The following is a 19,308-nucleotide window of genomic DNA, read 5'->3' as shown; positions in this document are numbered from 1 at the left end:
GGTGCCATCATCAACTTAATAGTTTCTTCTGAAGACATGGAAGTTTCACCTCTATTCAAAGAATGCTTTCATATGAAACAGCATTTTACCATTTTTCCATCTTACATACTTAAGAAATGTTTAGGTTTTCCTCAGCTTATAATAGAGGGTGTTTTTCAACACTGGCTCACAATGTGCTTCTGGTCCTGCCCCACCACAGCTGTGTTCTGAGCAAACTGCACCTGGCTTTGACTTCAAATTCTGCGATATTTTTAAAGGCTTGAACTAAATTTGTCACATTTTCTATACCTTTCCTCCCCCGGTTACCTTATTTGACTGCTTATTTTTGTAGTAGAAGCAGCTGCTTATGTGCTCTATTTGCTTTTTTTGCGTGTGTTTTTAGCAAATCAGAAACATCGATGACTAATAATCTCGCCGGTAAGTATACCGAAATAACCTCATACCTGTACTGAATGCTTGCTTCTCACATGTTTTGAGTCTCTAATGTTGAGACACTGTTGACTTCATCTCTAACACCTCATCTCTAACACAGGCGCTGTTTAGTAATTCCCAAGTAATTTTCTCATGGAGACAAAAAGCAATCCCTCGTTTTATTCTGCAGGTGAAGGGACTTATGAATAAATCAGCAACACCTTATCTTTCACAGGACAGAAATGCTCCTATTGGAAAAAAACAAAGGCAGGTGATTGCATTAGGAGCACAGAAGCCCTGGACTTGTTTTGAGCAGTACAAGCTGGTGTCGATGCAGTAAAGAACGAAATGTGTTTCTGTAGGAAGTAGAGGTGATTCAACTATGACTTCTCATTCTGCAATAGATGGGAAGGCCTCTCACATCTGCCATTGCTTGTTTCAGCAGAGCTGAATCATTGAATACTGGCATTGAAAGGGTTTTCTAAGCTTTTACTGTAAAGATAACTAGTGGTGGAGCATGTTATGAGAAAGGAAGAAAAAGAGTGAGGCCCTGTTTAGTCATCACAAGCAGTCCGCTTAAGCTTAGCATTTGTACCCTATAAAGAGTAAGGTTGTGGTAATGAAAGTACAGCTTTTCTCCAGAGCGTGAAATGACAAGTAAAGGGGGGAAAAAAGAAGAAAAACCACAACTCTTCAGCCGCAAGGAAGACGAGGAAAGGTGTATGAGCACCAGGTGCCATTCGTGCAGGTGGAGAATGGGAGTGGAATTTATATGTGGGTCTCATGGGTTTCTTTTACAACACGAGGTACCTTTGGTCAGTGTGATTAAGGAATGGAATGACTGTTAAACTTCAGATTTACATATCGCATGATTCACATAAGGGGATGTGAGGTTGTCTCATCACACAGGTGTGCTTCAGGGTCTGGAGCACAAGTCTGATGGGGAGCAGCTGAGGGAACTGGGGTTTAGTCTGGAGGAGGTTCAGGGGTGATCTTGTTACTCTCTACAGCCACCTGAGTTCATGGCGAGGTGGGGGTCAGCCTCTTCTCTTACGTAACAGCAGGAGAATGGCCTCAAGCTGTACCAGAGAAGTTCAGATGGGATATTCAGAAACAATTTCTCAGCAAGAGCAGTGCTGCAGTGGCACAGGCTGCCCAGGGAGGTGGTGGAGATACCGTCCCTGGAGGTGCTCAAGAGCCGTGTGGATGTGGCACTGAGGGACGTGAGCACGGTGGTTGGACTATGTGATATTAGGAGATCTTTTCCAGCCTCTGCTGTCCGTGCGCTGGTTGGGAGGGCGCTGCTCCACGCCAGTCCATGCGGCAGCACTCCCGCGAGTGCCCGAAGGGACCGCTTGGCAGGCCCGGTGCCTGTTTATCGCGTTGGGCCTGTGCTGCCGGCCCGCTAAGCAGCCCGGACGGCCCCAATTCTGCCCCGGCGCACGGGGCGGCCCCGCCCACACTCGTTCCGTCACCGCCCGTCTCCTCGCGTAATCCTTCCGCGCCCGGGATCTCCATCGTCCGCCGGCCCTCTCCCCGGTTCCCTCTCGTCGCCCCGCCGCCCTTACTGCACGTTGTAGCGCTGCTCCGCGCTCCCCGCTCCCTCACCCCGCCGAGCTCTCCCCGCGGGACTCCCGGATCCAGGGGACTACTTTTTCCCCCCGCCCTCTTGGAACGCGCAGGGCGCAGGTGGCGGCGGCGGCGCCGTGGCAGTTGGAACGACGGCGATGGCGGCGGAGGCGCTGAGGCTGCGCTGAGCAGCGGCGCAGGGGGAGGGGAGAGCCGGAGCGCGAGAGAGGCGTCCGACGGGGGGCGGCGCGCTCGGATGCGAGAGAGAGAGCGCGAGAGAGAGAGAGAGCCAGAGAGCGCGGGGGGGCGCGGGGGAGGGGCGCGCTGACAGGGCTATGCCGGGCCGGGCCCTGCCCGCCTCAGACGCCGCCGAGCCCTGAGCGCGGCAGCCGCCATGGCCGAGTCTTCGGCTTCCTCCGGCTCCGGCGCGGCGTCGCCGCCGCTCATTGAGTCAGGTAACGGCGGCGGGTCCGCGGGCCGCTGCTCCCTGCCGCCATCTTCTCGAGGGCGGCGATGGATTACGGCCGCCCCCGGGGCCCCCGCCTCGCTCACTCCCGTCTGTCTCCCTCCGTCTCTCCCGCAGAGCTCTACTTCCTCATCGCCCGCTTTCTCAGCACCGGGCCGTGCCGCGGGACGCTGCGGGTGAGTGCGTGGGGCGGGCGGGAGGGAGGGAGGGAGGGAGGAAGGGAGCCCGGGGCTGTGCGCGCCAACGGCCGCGCTGACCGCGCTGTGTGTCCTCGCAGGTGCTGGTACAGGAGCTGGAGCAGCACCAGGTGCGTGAACCGCCCCCAGAGCCCCGTCTGAGCGCTGGGGGGTGCCCGGACCTCCCCTCAGCGCTGTTAGAATCCTTCCTTTTCCCTTTTAATTTTCTTTTTTCCTTCTTTTTCTTTTTCTCGATTTAGTTGCTTCCTAAGAGGTTGGATTGGGAAGGCAATGAGCATTATAGAAGTTACGAAGAACTGGTGAGACTTTCTGTTTTTTAAAAAACTTTTGGTTCGCACGGTAACGCGGTTGCCGGGCAACGTTCCGTGTAAAACAAGCCCGGCTCTTCGTCTCCCCAATCTCGCTCCGTTGGGGTTCGCTCCGTGGGGTTTCCCCCGTGGGTCCGTACCCCGGCCGTGCCGTACGTTGGGATATTGTTTACATAGCAGAGGTGGAGCCCGGCGCGGTGCGGCGGTGCACGCCGCCGCCTGCGTGCGAGCGGCAGCCAACCCGCAGTCGGCTTTCATCGCGGAGTTCCGCCGACGAGCTTGTTAGACTCGTTGCGATTGGGCGCTGGGTTATTTTCTGGTCTGCTTCCTTCGTCGCTCCCCTGCAGCGGATTAGGAAATGCAAAAGCCGCTCCGAAGTCGTTGGTTGTGATTGTTGCGAGTGCTCTCTGTGGCCGCACGCTGTTCTAGATGGCAGAAAGACAGCGGTGGCAGCCCCACGGCACGTATCCGATTAAAGCAATCTGCCGCTACTGTATTGACACCCCCTAAAATTGGTGCTATACAGGGTTAACGGACAGCTCCCTTACCTGTCAGTCTGTGCGTGCTGTAGTTGTACCCCTCGTGCCTTCTGTGTCACATCTGAACGCCTCAGGGTGGTATCTGTGTAGAAACAGAATGGCATAGTTAAAAAAACCAATTTCTTAATTGAAGTGCTGCTTCAGATGGTGAACTGTTCCATTTCTTTCAGTTGTCAGTGTGGTTGGGAGAGCAAATGAGGTCTTAAATGAATTATTTAAGTCACCAGAAGGCTGGATCTTGCTAAACAGGAATGCTGTCAAGCTCCCGACTTGAAGTTAGCAAATGCGAAAGTAGCATTGAGTTTAAAAGGTCTTTATTTTCATTATTATTTTTCTTTGAGCTCAGTTCTTCTGGTAAAAAAAGTGATGGTACTTGGAGAAGTGTGGGCTTCTCTAACCTCAGCACAGGTTTCTTTGTGCATGTCGGGTTGTCAGATACATTCTTTAACATGTGTCACCCCTCTTTCTTTTTCCTATCCAATTGAAAAGAAGTGTCTGTACAGGGCAGTAGTATTTCAGAATGCTCAGGATCTGTCTTCTGATTTTGAGGGGCTTTGGGAACCCCTTGTTCAGCTCGTCTCGCTTAATCTGCAGTGTTGCAAACATAGCTGTTGCGGTGCAGTTGTTTCTGTCTTTTGTTCAGTGTGCTTCCATCAGAGGTTGCATTTAGAGTGTAAGCTTCTTGATGATGGTGTGCAAGCGGAATGGTTTATAAGACCTGACATAGGTTATGCTGAATTTTCTGCCCTGAATACCTTGTCTGGTACTACTCTGTGCCAGCTGGAGAGGCAGAGTTTAGAAGGATGAAAAAGTGCCACCTTGTAATCTTTGTACTACCAAGTAATTTCTCATGATCAAACATAAGCGTCTTTGGAGCCAATGTGCTGAAATAGCTTTGTGTAGGAATTTTATCTGTTTTACTGATACTTCTAGCGGTTCTGCTTCTATCAGGAATACAGTCTGTACCCCTAAAACTTTATATGTGACTTGGGTTTTTATTATTAGAACATCTTAGACTATTGCTTAAACCATATTGTTCTCATTACTTAGTTTACATTTGGGCAGCTTTGTTTAACAGCTCTTACATGGCTGAGTGCGGTATTTTTATTCCCACTCTTCTGGTGATGAGATCAGCAGCACTGAGACTTCTCTCACTGAAGTTCAGTCACTATGCTGAGGGAATGGCATCATATGCGTGAGCTTGTTCTGCCTGAGTTTTGAGTGCTGTGGGCAGGAGGCCGCATACCTCTGCTGTTGTGGGCCTGCTTACTTTTCTTGGGTGTGTTGGCTGGAAATGGCCTCACTGCTGAAGCAGCAGTACAACTTTTGGGTTCGACTGGTTCCTTAGTGGCTGGATCAGAGAGTGAAGTTGGCATGGGTCCATTTGTACCAGCTGATTCACACCTTCCTGGAGCATAAATTTATGATACCGACAGTTTGTTTTACTGTGTAAACTTTATTTTGTTTCTGTGTTATTGCGATTAGCTTCGTTGTTAGATGAGGATTTTTTGTTCATCCATCTCTCCGGGACGAAGAAGAATAAAAAAAAGCCCCAAACTATAGAACTGCAGGGTTATTCTTGACTGAGACACCAAAGTGGTTGTGAAGTTGTGCATATTTTAGAACATTAGATGTAGATGAGATGGGATCTCCCTGAACAGACAAGTGATGATCCCCCCCTTGGTTTAAGGAGTGAAGGAAGTGTGGTGCTGTGTAGTAGATGTCGTTCAAAGAATCTATATGTACATTAGACTGCAGTCACCTAACAAGTAATGTGCAACTGAAGTTGTAGTTGCATAAGTTGTTAGGCTCGATAACAACAAAATTTTCCATGAACTTGAGTTCTGAAGACCTGCTTTTTATCAATTTGAATTTATATGTATTAGACATTGTCCATATATTTCTATAAATAGTCATTTCTTTAGGTTCATCATTTCAGGGTGTGCCATACACGTGTTTAAAACTTCAATGTTCTGTCAGGTGCTATCCAACAAGCATGTGGCTCCAGACCATTTATTACAAATTTGCAAGCGTATTGGCCCAATACTGGATAAGGAGATACCACCCAGCATTTCGAGAGTGAATTCCTTACTTGGTGCGGGAAGGCAATCATTGCTACGTACAGCAAAAGGTATGGTTTGTTTGTTATTTGAAATGGGTACGATACGTTTTCTTATATATCTGCTTAACACTTAAGGAATATTTTGAAGGCATTGGGCTTTTCACCAAGTGTACTATGTTTAATGAACAAACGCACCATCAGTCTGTGTATTAACAGCATAGCTGTGTGCTGGTTATTGGAGTAGTCTTAAGCTGCATCTCAGAATCACAGAATCACTCATGTTGGAAAAGACCTTTAAGACTGTTGAGTCCAACCGCAACCTAACTGTACTACCATAACTAACAACCCTCCCCTACATTGTGTCCCTGAGCACCACATCCAAACAGTTTTTAAACACATCCAGGGATGGTGACTCAACCCCGTCTTTGGGGAGTCTATTCCAGTGCTTAACAAACCTTGTTGTAAAGAAGTTTTTTCTGATATCCAACCTAAACTTACCCTGGTGCAACTTGAGGCCATTTCCCCCTGTCTTGTCACCAGTGAGAAGAAACCAGGCCCGCTCTCGCTGTAAGCACCTTTCAGATATTGGAAAAGAGCAATAAAGTCTCCCCTCAGCCTCCTTTTCCCCAGACTAAACAGCCCCAGTTCCTTCACTCACCATTATTCAGAGTGCTGAGGCTGCTGAATGTTGCCTGTTTTCAGTGTTACTGCAATAAAATGAATCATCAGGAGACAAGTACTACTTCTTCAACATCCACAACATTCTGAATAGTATATTGATTGGCCTATGTGGCTTTGATTGTGGTAGCTCTCGTGCAGTATTCAGTGCAAACCTGAGACAGTAACACCATTTATTTAGTTTTCTTGGTTAATGTAAACAACCTCAAAATTAGCACATTGTAGAGAGAAAGTAGTTTTCTGTTATTTAAAGTGGATGGTTGGCAGTATAAGAGCACGTGGATTACTTGATTTTCACAAAGCAGATTTTGGCTATAAAGGGAGGGGTTTGTTCGTGAATTTGCACAGTTTTGTTGCATAATCGGATTCCGTGGTGTGGGATGATTTATTGGATGCACTTGTTTTTTGGTTATCAGCCCTAACTTTAAAGGGTGAGCTATGAATAATTCAGTGACTGTTTTGTGCTTAAAATTGGGATTGCAATTATTTTAGCATGAGTGTGTCAAAATGACTTTGTGTGAGAAATAGAAGAGTCACCAGGTTATAAAGTTGGAAGGGACCTCTTGAGATTGTCTTGTCCAATAATTTGGTATCTATCAAAGCAATGTTTATTTGTAATTTTTATTCTTAAACACTTCATTCTGAAACTGGGAATGAGAATTCCAGGTGAGAACTTAGTTTTGTGTTCTGTGAGCTGCGGGGGCGTCATCAGTCACTATGTAGGAGTAGTATCAAAGCTTTCTTGGTTTTCTTGGTTTCGTGTTGGCTTTTTTTTGTTTTATTTTATTTTATTTTTTTCACTATTACTCTACAAAATATATTTTTTCTATCCTTTTATTCTGTACTGTTCATGATATTTTTGGTGATTTACTCTTAAATTTCTGTAGTTGTTCCACTACTATGTATGACACCTCTGACTGTTAAGCTCATTACTGTGCTTTGAAACTGCAGCTGGTTTTGCATTTTTAACCTGTGTTTATGACAAACTTCCACTTGATTTTTCAAGATTGCAGGAACACTGTTTGGAAGGGCTCTGCATTTGCTGCTCTTCATAGAGGAAGACCTCCTGAATTTCCTGTCAACTATGGCACACCACCAAATCTTGGTATGCTTTTACTGAAGAAATTCATCACTATTGATTTGAGTGTGTAACGTGTGTCTTACGCTGCTCTGGCTGTGACTGAAAATTGTGCCTCAGAACTGCATCTGGAGGCTTATCTAGAGAAATTCATATGATTTCAGTGGAGTTATACGTAGGTACAAAGGCCTGCCCACAGCACTAGTGAGGTAGTAGCCTCTAGATCAGATCTTTTTCTTTTATAAAGCCCAAATAATAAGTAGATAGACCTACAGATTGGGTAGGAGGATTCTTGTATATATTAATGCATAGAGAGCCATGGGAAAATAAAGGTAACATCTAGCATTGTATATTTAGAGACAGTAGTTCTGATTTGAGCAAGTTTAAAGTGCTGTCTTGCTTACCGTACGCATTAAAAGAAGTTGCAGCTTCAGAAAAAGGCATCTGCTTTCATAAAGTATGAAAGTCATTTTAAGGATATCTTCGAATAGTGTGTTAACAAATGATAAATAAAACCATGTTATAGGGGAAAAAAACCACGCTTGTTCTTCATACTAATGTGTTAATTCTGTGATTTCTTTGTGTTCTAGTGGAAGTATACCGAGCAAGACAACTAACTGGATATGCAAAGTTCAGTACTTCGTTTCCAGGAAGTATGTATCAGCATGTAAAGATGCACAGGCGGATTCTTGGCCATCTTTCTTCTGTGTACTGTGTTGCATTCGATAGGACTGGACATAGAATATTCACTGTGAGTTGAAATTAATCTGAATCTGAAAATAATAGTAGTTGGATGCTAGGAGAAAAAGTTTGAAATGCAGGCTTTGCTAAAACTTCTAGAGGTGGATGGCAGTGCTGTTGAAGTGCAACTGATCAGCTCCTTTGCCGTGCTAAGCATAACAGTGTTGTGTAATTAAAGGTCAGAAGTGTGTGTAAGAAATTGTTCTTACTTAATGGGGAAGTCTGGGCAAGTATCAATGCAAGTGCTTTCTTTAGTGATGTACTTGTGTATTCAGCAAGTTTCATATTCATCGTGAAGTGACAGAAGAGAAATTGCTTTTGAGGTATAGGGTAGTAATTTATTGGCTGTTGCAATTTATTGTAATGTCCAGGCTAAATTTATCCATACTTTACAGTTGCAGACCTGTGATGATTGCAGTGTAATCTTAAACCATAATTGATTTTTTTTTTCTTTGCGTTGGTCATGTAACTTTATTTCTGTCAAGTAGCGTGCATAGTTTTAAATAGATGTATAAATGTACCAAGCACTGAAAGAACAAAGGTTCTAAAAGTGAAACTGAAAAACTTATCTGGAGCATCTTTTAGACACTTAGCTAAGTATTCTAAACATTTCTTTCTAGGGTTCAGATGACTGTCTGGTAAAGATATGGTCAACTCATAACGGCCGGTTATTTGCCACGTTACGTGGACATTCAGCTGAAATTTCTGATATGGCTGTCAATTACGAAAACACTATGATTGCAGCTGGCAGCTGTGATAAGATGATCAGAGTGTGGTGTCTGAGAACTTGTGCGCCGGTTGCTGTCCTCCATGGACACACAGGATCCATTACCTCATTGCAGGTATGTTTTGGATTAATACTTGCATTCTGTGTCTTTAGTAGATACTTTATATAGTATTAGAGCTTGTGTTGAACAGGCAACTGTAGTAAAATATGTAACGGTTTGAATATTAGAAATAAAGATTTCTAAATAAAACTGTAGGCTTCTAAAATAGCGTATGCAACTTGACCTAGTATCACAGAATGGCCTGGATTGCAAAGGACCACAATGATCATCCAGTTTTACCCCCCTGCTATGTGCAGGGTCACCAACCACCAGACCAGGCTGCCCAGAGCCACATCCAGCCTGGCCTTGAATGCCTCCAGGGATGGGGCATCCACAACCTCCCTGGGCAACCTGTTGCAGTGCATCACCACCCTCTGTATGAAAAGCGTCCTCCTAATATCTAACCTAAACCTCCCCCATCTCAGTTTAAAACCATTCTCCCTTGTCCTGTCACTGTCCACCTTTGTAAGAAGCCATTCCCCCACCTGTTTATGTGCTCCCTTCAAGAATTGGAAGACCATAATGAGGTCTTCCTGGAGCCTTCTCCAAGCTTCTCCAGTTCCCTCAACCCTTCTTCATAGGAGAGGTGCTTCATCATCTTACTGGCCCTCCTCTGGCCTCGTTCCAAGAGCTCTGCATTTTTTTTTTGTGCTGGGTGCCCCAGGCCTGGATGCAGTACTCCAGATGGGGCCTCACAAGAGCTGAGTAGAGGGAGACAATCACCTCCCTCTCCTTGCTGGCCACCACTTTTTTTACTGCAGCTCAGAGCACAGTTGGTCTTTTGGGCTGCAGGTGCACTCTGCTGGCTCATGTCCAGCTTCTCAGCCATCAGGAGCCCCAGGTCCTTCTTTGCAGGGCTGCTCTCAAGGATTTTGTTGCCCAGTCTTTATAAACACCTGGGATTGCCCCAGCCCAAGTGCAACACTTTGCACTTAGCCTTGTTGAACCTCATTAGGCTCACATAGGCCCACTTTTTCAGCCTGTCCAGGTCCCTCTGGATGGCCTTCCTTTCCTCCAGTCTATCTAAGTACTAACTTGTTTTTTTTAGTAAATAGTGCAAATTCTCTAAGTTAAAATCAGTTCTTGTGTAAGGGCTAATGAGTGGTAAATATAAATAAGTGGAAAGATGAGTCCTTGAGTACAGTGTAGAATTTTATTCTAGTGGTACAGAGTGTGAAGTTTCTAGCTCTGGCTTAATACAATCCCTGGATGTTTTACTTACTACTCACTTGGCACTTCTACACAGCACTAGCGTGCCAGGATACTACAAGGACAGCCAGACCACTAAGTGATGGCAGAGTCTTTAGAAAACTCTTGTGTGTGGGTTAAGTCACAGAACGTCCTCTTGGCCTTGAGAAGTGTATATGTAACCTATTATATCTGCTTCAGTATGCAGAAATGCTTACAATGTAGGTGGATTATGAGAAGCAGGCAGGCCGCGAGTCTCAAAGATAAATTTCACTTTTGTGGAAGGTTTGCAAGTATTTAAGTGGTAAAAAAACATGAAGCAATTGTGGGGAAAAGAAAGAAGTTTTTTATGCCTGAGTTGAGAGTCACCTTTAGTAGTAGAAATTAAGTTGCTGGGCTGCTTATTGATTAGTTAGCTGTCATATTGGCAGAGAAAGAATCAGGTTCTTTAGTTGCTTTCTGAAACTGGAAAAGACACTTGCATGGAAGCTCGATATAAATATGTCTATCTGACTTGAAAAGTAAAATTAGTGTCTTGTATTCTGTTAGTTCTCTGGTTGCTGTTAAGAAGTAGTTTAACAAAAGTTCCTCTTGCTTTTTCATGTCCATATGTTGCAAGGCAACTGATGTTCTGGTTCTCGTGAGAGATGGCGTATGTTACTTCACTGTGTAATGTTACTGTGTCTTTTGCATAACTGCAATTATTTTTGCGTGATTGTATGTATATTGAAATTTGAACATAGATATAGATGTCGAAAATTAGTCAGGAGGAACTTGGTCATTAAAAAGAAGTTCTTTGCCTCCCCAGAGTTCCTGAGTCAATGACTACTGATCTTCTTCATGTAATGAAGGAAATAAAGAATAGTACTGAATTCCCCCAGATTTAACCTTTATGATTTCATAAAAACTTCACTGATTACCGAAGACACGTAGAAGCAATTTATTAAAGTATTTTTCTTCAGAAAGCTGTTACTGGGCAATTGCAAGGCATGCTACCTGTAATATTAGAGTTGCTGGAACTGGAGAGAATTTCTGGGTGATGCTGTGCCCTCCTTTTGTCAGTTGGGATATGTGGGTTTGTGTGTGCGGCTATTCTGATGCAGTACGTGATTTTTACAGCTTCTGTGATATGGGTATCTTAAAACTGTGCTATTTCAAATATTCAAAGGTACTTAGTATGAGATATTCAAAAACAATCTAAAACAGGTGTTCTGAGGAGCAAATGGGGGAACTGAGGCTGTTCTATCTGGAGGAGTTAGAGGGGAGAGCTCATTGCTCTCTGCAATTTCCTGACAGGTCGTTGTAGTGAGGAGAGTGCTGATCTCTTGTGAGAAGAGATAGGATGCTGTCTTCAAACGTAGTCTTAATATTTGCAGTTTCTGTGGCATTTATTTCTGGCAAGAAACTTACTCCTGATGCTGGATCTTTTGCTTAACGATTCTTAGTAAGAGTAATTGAAATGTGAACTTTTTATGTCTGATTCCAGTGTTGATGGTAGTAGTAATTGAATGATTTAATCAGCTTGTCATCTGAATTTTTTGAGAGGTTATCTCTGTGCAGCAAGAAAAACTCTCTAAAGAAGCATGTATGAGGACTTGCTATAAAGTCGTATGTGATGCTGGCTTACGCATACTCAAACTACCTTTTAACATAGGCTTACGTTTTCAACTCTGTAATTTAACAGAGCATATCTAGTGAAAATTCCTTTCATTGCTCTGTCTCTCTGTCTGCTAGTTCCTTCATACATTGATAGGATTTTTAATGGTTACCAAAGCAAAGCGGTGAGTGAGTTGTTCTATAACGCAATAATTGAAACCTGCAACACAGACTTACCTTAGGGAATAGGAAGTGTTACATTTGAAGCATTATCAGCAATCACTTTAGCAGTTCTACTTTAAATCTTCTATCATTGATTTTTACACAGGCATTTTTACAAGTTCATAAATAGTTTTTAAATATCTGGGTTTGTATGTTTCTGACCTCATTTTTTTTTTTTTCCTCCCCTTATAGTTTAGTCCAATGGTGAAAGGCTCCATGCGATATATGGTCTCTACTGGTGCAGATGGAAACGTTTGCTTTTGGCAGTGGGATACAGATTCCATGAAATTCAGGTGTGTAACTGGGGATGCTGATGGACTCTTAACGTTATATTCTGCTTGATGAAAATAAATGGAGTGCTTTGGAAAATGCTTACTGACTTAACTATCTAGAAACTTTGTATAAATATTTAAAAACACTAATTATACTCTTTAGAGATTTGTTCTTCTGTTGTCCTGGGAAATTAATCCACTTTTCTGTATTTTCTCCTTAACGTGGCTTTTAATAGCTACTTTGTTTGAAATTTTGGTCATGTTAACTGGGAAAGTGTGTTTGTTGCAGAACAGGGAAACAATCGCTTTGCGTAGAACTGCAAAGCTTGTATCTACTTCTGTAAAATGCCGTGAATTTACGTTCTGCAGTAATGATATCTAATAGGCCTTATTTCTTGTACCACTAATGGTCTGTAGTTTGTGTGCATGAGTTCAGTACTTTGTGGATACTGAGTATAGAGGATGCACACTCCTTAGCTTGTCATGCTTAAGATTTTGATGAAACTTGTAAACTACTGGTTCTGTGGGATGCAAATAGCATTTGAGTGCATGTGCATATAGTAACTTGGAGAAGTAAACCATATTGCTTATCCTCCTGCATGAAACACACAGATGTTACCGTATGTCTTTAAGTATCTGTTATGTAGTTGTTCAAGGAAACATATGCTTACGTTTTGAACTGCTGATAAAAGCTGAGGTTTTTTTTGTGACATGTCCTATTTCAAGCAATTTTTCTTTTTAAGCAATCGGCCGGTGAAATTTACGGAGAAACCTAGACCGGGAGTTCAGATGCTTTGTTCTTCATTCAGTGTAGGTAAGGCATATGTAGATTGAATTAAGCACCTGTGATTTCTCCTCTTTCCCCATGAGCACGTTTATAATACTTAAGTTGTGACAGCTTTACAAATAAAACAGCCACTATATAATAAGTAACAATATGTGTGTGTGTGTGCTGTTAGGATGTGACATATTAATATGTTGAATTGCCGTAGCTAACAGTAAACTATCTCCCATTTGTCTGCAGTGGTTTGCTAAAGGAATAATCACCTGATATTCCTTTACTCTATGTCTTTGCTGGACTTCTGTACTTGCTTTACCCCTTAGCATACTGCCACAGTTTTGGGAAATTATTGTTGTCTAAGATACCACAGGCAACAGCAGCGGTTACTGCCAATAGTAGGAGCTTCTGATTCTGTGCCAGTTGTATGCAGAGACTGTCAGAAAGATCCCTTCTTTCTTAAGAATCCATAATGCACCTCTAAATGTGCTTCAGTCTTGGCTCACAGTGATCCTCTTATTCTAATCATGTGGGTGAATTTTGTGGGAAAGCTTGCTGGTACCAGACAGGATAAATATCAGAAGAAAGCTGGGAACGAATGAAATGCATCTCAAAGTCTAGGTTGTTAGCTCCTGCCCCTTTTTTTATTTTTCTTTTTCAAATAAACTTTAGGCAACACTTACTGGAGCCAAGAAGCAGATTATTGTATTGCTCTCATCACGGCTATGCGCTGTTCTGCTTGTGCTGGTGTATCCATACTTGCTCCCGGCTGTGAAATGATACTCATGGCAGAAATGGTGCACGTGCTACAATAAAAGAATCATCTAGATGATTCTGATGATGGTTAGCCAGATTTCCTGTAAATGGGCACCAATGTGCCCAAGCAGTAGTGTTATATGCTAAGCATTCTCCTGGGTACATATAAAATGTTTGTAACATTATGACTTGCCTGTTTTTACCATGGCTGAGAAGGCTTTCCTAGGTGAGGGGGGGGATTCCATTCTACACGCACGTCAGTGGAAATGTGATATTTTAATTAAGCTATTGTGTAAGAAAGTACTGTTTGATTATTATTATTTTTTTAATCATTTGTATTTTTTTGCAGGTGGTATGTTTTTAGCCACTGGCAGTACTGACCACATTATAAGGATGTATTACTTTGGCTCTGAAACTCCTGAGAGAATAGCTGAATTGGAGGGTCACACTGTAAGATTTTTATGTCTACTAATTAGTTGTTCAAAGCAATATTGAAGTTGCAAGTTAATGCTGTTAGAGGATTTGTGGCAGTGTTTTTACTGAATATGCCTGTAGAATTCATACATAATTTCAACCAGCTATCTTATGTGACTGAACTGTTTTAAGGGGATGAGAGGTATCTCTGATTTTAAAGCATGCAGCTTACTCAGTTGCTTCCCTTTACAATGCGAGGTTTACATGGCCACGTTTTATATGATGTGTTCAGGAAGTCAGATTGCTGAAGAAATTGATGTAATTACTTAGGTAGTTGTGATTTGACATGTTTTTTGTTATATCTTTAAATGGGGACTGAGTTTCTAGAGATTTCCAGAACCCTTATGTCTTTGATTTTTTTGCAGCATAGTCCAATGGAATCTGCTGTCTAAAAGGGTCTTGGCTTACATTCGTATGATTAAGTTCAAGTGACTTTTTTGTTTGTTCTTTTTTGTTGTTGTTTGTTTTCAGCGCTTAGTAATCAAATCTTTAATGGGCAGTTTTAATGTATCGTTTTATGAAGTCAGTATGGTGAATCTTCCTGTGAATAGGACTTGGGTCCTTGCATTTGTATAATTCAGTGCTTGGATTTTTTTCCCCCCATAATTTGGAGGCTTTGTTTCTTACAACTGTCCCTGTTCATGTATTTTAATCTTGTTCCACTTTGATGTTTTTTTTTTTGTCGCGTGGTGTTTCAGGTCTTTGCTCACTGTGTTTAAAAGCGTTGAAGTACTTAAGGAAGGCAGTGTATTCTTCATTCTTCTTAACGTTTTATGCTGTAGAACATTTCCTTGAGAGAGACTGGAGCACCAAGATACTATAGGTGTTGGTTGGGAATGGTCACATGTATAGGATACAGAAAACTTTTACACCAGGAAGGAAGGTGTGAAGTATGTCTTAATATAGTGTTGTTTTTTCTGTTTGTTTTAAAGACATCTGTTAAACCCTGATCTTGGGAGTAACTCTTTTAACATAGCGAATCTCACTGTATGGCTTCTGTGGAATAGACAAACAGCAAGAACTTAAGCATATCTCAAACTATAAATCTATTACACCTCTTACAAAATTTCACACCAAAGAGTGCTGTTGGTATTTCCAAATGAAAAATCAAAGTCTTAGCAGGGTTCTTAGGTTGCAGGATAGCGTAATTTACACCTATTTGGATGATTCTGCTCATAGGCCTCTGTGTAGTTTGGTAAGATGATTCTGTATTTCATATGAGAAGGCAGCTTTTCTGCCAAGTATATTTTTAACCCAAGTTTTTAAAGTGCTCAGAGCTTTGTGTTGTTTAGATGTGCTTTGTGATAGAGGCTGACAAAGCGCATGAGGACAGCTATCTTCCCATATCCCCCCCCCCCCCCCAGTTTTGGTTTTAATACAGAGTTATATGTAGTTGAACTCTTAAAGCTCTTTAAAGGGGAACTTTTCAAATACTCATCTTTCTTATTTTGTTTTAATACGATTGCCCTAATGCTGAATCCGAGTTTAACCATTTATGGTATAGTGATGAGACTTGATGAATGTGTATTCTGTCAGTGAAGAAAACTTTCAGCTCTAAGATAAACTAATTTGAGTGTGGTATCTGCTTTCTCTATTGCTTTTATTGTAATAAAGAAATACAATGTTAGCTAGAATTTTTAAGGGACGTGCAAGTGGGAGCAACAGAATTCTCTGATTTGTAATTGGTTTATGATACTGGAAGTATGTGTTCAAGTTCATTGGCTGCCAAGTTGTTAATGGGTAGTTACTTCACGTTACTTAAAGTCTGTACTTCACGTTTAAGTGAAACATTTTTATAAAGCTTGCATTTTAGATGTAGCATTAATGGTTACTGAATTCTGGTAGGTCTCTATCAGGCCTGAGTGTCTCTGCAGAGTTATAAAATATACTTTAATTATTGTTGTTTCATAGTCTCAGATCTGTCAAAACTGTATTTCATTTTTTAAAATATAATTTCTGACAAATGTTTTTTTCTCTTGCAGGACAAAGTTGACAGCATTCAGTTTTCCAACAGTGGTGATAGGTATGTTGAAAGGTGCTAAGATGTAACCAAATAATACATTACTTCGGAGCTAGGAATGTATTTTCGTTCCTGCATGAAGGTTTCTAGTGAGATTTTACTAGAAACTTAAACTGAAAGGTCTAATACGGGCTAACCTAGGAGAGAATAGCTGAGTTGAAGCTGCGTGCCTCAACATTCTGTCGAACTTTGGACTAGCTGAATTTGTATTTGCTTGGAGGAATTTTACGCATCAAAAGTGTTTGTGGCTTCTTCATTTTCTTTTCCTCCCAGTTTAAGCAAATATTTGATCAAAATAGGAAACAGGAGAATGTGCAAATGGCCTTAGAAAATGCTCTAGTCCTACTCACTTTTTTCCTAATCTACTGTTATTTTAAAGGAAATTGATTTGCTATTATACAGCTGATTTTTGGGAGTGGAAAAAGTGTTGCTTAAATTTCATTTGTAAAATTTAAACTGAACTTCAAATACAGAGTGGTACCTAAATTGATTTCTCATCATTTTCCTATCTCAAGTCACAGAATGCTTTGATTGGAAGGGACTTTTAAGGAAGGACATCTACTTCCAACCCCCTGCTACAGTCAGGGCCACCTCCTTCTAGACCAGGTTGCTCACAGCCCCATCCAACCAGGCCTTGAGCCCTACCAGGGAGGGAGCATCCACAACCTCACTGGGAAATCTGTTCCAGAATCTCACCACCATCACATTAAAGCAGTTTTTCCTAAGAAAATGAGAATTTCTATTGAAATGAAAATATGGATTTTAGCCTTCAAGGCAGGCTTCAGTACGCAACCATAAGTTACAGCTGTATTTTTGTTGGGTCATTTCTCTCTCAGTAAGACAGGTAACTACAAATGAGGATCCTAATAGCTTAGAACTTGTAATTGTCTTCCTTTTGAGAGAGTTTTTCTATACTTGTACACATCTTTGGCACTGTTGTTTTGCACCGATCCGTCACATTTCAAGCTTGTATGGGTTACCTTTGAAAGCATTGTTTAAAGAAAGAAAAGCCAAAAGTCTCAAAAATAAAATAAACCTAAAAAGCCAAACAATCTCACTGCTGCTGTTTTTCTTGGTGACACTTTCTTTGGAACATGTTTAGAATTTATAATAATTACTAATATGAATCATTGCTAATTAGAGTATAGACATGATATACCCAGTACTCTACTTTTTATGTGGGAGCTGCATCAGCTGTCTTTTTCAGTGTTGTGATTCATGGACTAGGGAGATTATTAGAATGTCTGATTGCGTTTTAGTTCCTCTCTTCAGGAGTTATTGATCTTCTATATTAATAGCTCAGTCTTCTGTGAAGTGTAAGCCTGAACTGCTGTGGTTCATACTTCAGTATCTCAAAGAAAACTACTGGCAGTCTTCTCCTTTGTGCGCAGTTGTCGGTGGTTTTGCTGTGCTGATCTGTCCTTCTCTGTCAGTACCTGATATTTGCAGTTTCAGAACACGTTACTTAAAAAGTAGATATTTATAGAACTGTAATTGAGAGGAATTGAGGGTAAAGTTGTGAATTTAACTTGGAGATTGATACTGTTCTGCATGTTCTGAGAACTTGGTTCAGCTTCAGTTCTGAAAAGCTTTTTTCCTTCTGGAAAGAGAAATAAGTTAACTGTGGAAAAACTTAAACATAAATTGACAATGACATTCAGTATTTCATGATGTTATTCTGACTTGTGGTGTTGTTTCCCTCTGGAAATACTTTAAAACAAATTCTTCTAACCATTCTTTAAAACTTCTTTAAGGTTCATAAGTGGCAGTAGAGATGGGACAGCACGAATCTGGCGCTTTGAAGAAGCTGAATGGAGGAGCATTCTGTTGGATATGTCTGATCGGTTACCAGGGTAGGTGAAGTATTCCATTTTTAATCTGTTTTATGAGATCAGAAAGCTCCAGAAACTCATCAAGCAGTCAGTGTTTGGATTTAGAAGAAGCCTTAACAGTATTGTGATCAGATGGTGTGTTTTTTGAAGGGTGCTATGAGTCTTCCTGTGATGTAACAACTCATTAAATTACTGCCCGTGCTTTCAAAAATACATAAATACATTGGTAGATACGTAAGTTTAGATTCATAGCTTTCAAATGTATACTCTACCAAATTAATTATGGGCCTATTTTTATTAAATTAACAGAAAATCTATAGACTTCTGTAGCTGACCTACCGTCAGAAACATGACATAGTGTCATAGGAGGAGCTCCTAATATTAGTGAGAATAAGGAAGATAATAAGCTTTTTGAAGGAGAGGTGATGAAAGATATTAGGTGAATTTCATCAAGTTCTGATCTTGCTCCCTGTTTATGTTGACTCTCTTCACTTGTAAAAAGTGTTATTAATGATGTTTATCACACCAAGTTTAAATTGCATTTACTACAGGTGATGATCAGGTTATTGCACTGCACTGAATAAACCTGATAAGCAGATGATTTACCGTAATATGAAATGTTTAAACGTCTTGTTTAAAGACTAATTTGGATAGGAGAAAACAAAAACCAATCCAACCTCTTGTTAGGTATACTAAGTAATGGCAAGTTCTGTGTGATGCCAAAAAAAAAAAGAACAGCAAGAAAAAAAGTGTGCTTTTTGGTAGAAATAATGAGTAATATTTGAAATATGACTGTGACATCTGTCTTTCTAGGATAACAGACACACAATTATATTTTTGTATGATTGAGGGAGTCTTTATAGAGCAGGCTGCTAGCTGATGCAGAATATACATAATACTGTGTTAATGTTTTAAAGAAGGCCTATTCCTTTAGTTAATGAAAGATACTGAGAGGAATTTCCTAGTATCTTAGAATTGTAGTTTGGCAGAAGAGGAACAAGGGGAAAAATGATATATCTGAGCATCAAGCTGTTTGTTTTAGGATTAGTTCCGAGAACTTCATTCTTCCCTTAATAGTAATTGAATTTTGTTGGTTTTTTTTCCCTCTGAATTACTCTTCTTCATATACGTGCGTGTGTGTGCGCATTTGTAAAAATACGAATTATTCAAACTCAAGAAAGGACAGATTTGCTTTATACTTCATTGTTTTAAAAAGGAAAAAAAAAAAAGTTAACAAAAATGTCAATACAAACTTAGTTATTAATGTTCCTTATCTTGTCTAGTTGTTAACACA

The 19,308-nt window shown here is 41.3% G+C and overlaps 1 protein-coding gene across 4 annotated transcripts in view; it reads left to right on the top strand.

The window, feature by feature from the left end:
• Window positions 1–2,249: 2,249 nt before the first annotated feature.
• BRWD1 (bromodomain and WD repeat domain containing 1) overlaps window positions 2,250–19,308 on the top strand; it is a 49,764-nt gene continuing 32,705 nt past the window's right edge. For all 4 annotated transcript variants that reach the window (XM_072328848.1, XM_072328830.1, XM_072328839.1 and 1 more), the window contains exons 1-13: window positions 2,250–2,435; window positions 2,564–2,622; window positions 2,724–2,753; window positions 2,883–2,942; window positions 5,471–5,621; window positions 7,237–7,335; window positions 7,899–8,059; window positions 8,670–8,891; window positions 12,075–12,175; window positions 12,898–12,968; window positions 14,038–14,138; window positions 16,145–16,185; window positions 17,937–18,035. In XM_072328848.1, coding sequence (XP_072184949.1) covers window positions 2,375–2,435; window positions 2,564–2,622; window positions 2,724–2,753; window positions 2,883–2,942; window positions 5,471–5,621; window positions 7,237–7,335; window positions 7,899–8,059; window positions 8,670–8,891; window positions 12,075–12,175; window positions 12,898–12,968; window positions 14,038–14,138; window positions 16,145–16,185; window positions 17,937–18,035 — 1,256 coding nt within the window. In that variant the 5' untranslated portion in view covers window positions 2,250–2,374. The remainder of the gene's footprint in view (window positions 2,436–2,563; window positions 2,623–2,723; window positions 2,754–2,882; window positions 2,943–5,470; window positions 5,622–7,236; window positions 7,336–7,898; window positions 8,060–8,669; window positions 8,892–12,074; window positions 12,176–12,897; window positions 12,969–14,037; window positions 14,139–16,144; window positions 16,186–17,936; window positions 18,036–19,308) is intronic.

Source organism: Excalfactoria chinensis, chromosome 1 (genome assembly GCF_039878825.1).
Source record: "Excalfactoria chinensis isolate bCotChi1 chromosome 1, bCotChi1.hap2, whole genome shotgun sequence".
NCBI classification, from domain to species: domain Eukaryota; kingdom Metazoa; phylum Chordata; class Aves; order Galliformes; family Phasianidae; genus Excalfactoria; species Excalfactoria chinensis.
Note: the sequence above shows the minus strand (reverse complement) of the source record. Positions and strands in the feature narration are given on the sequence as shown.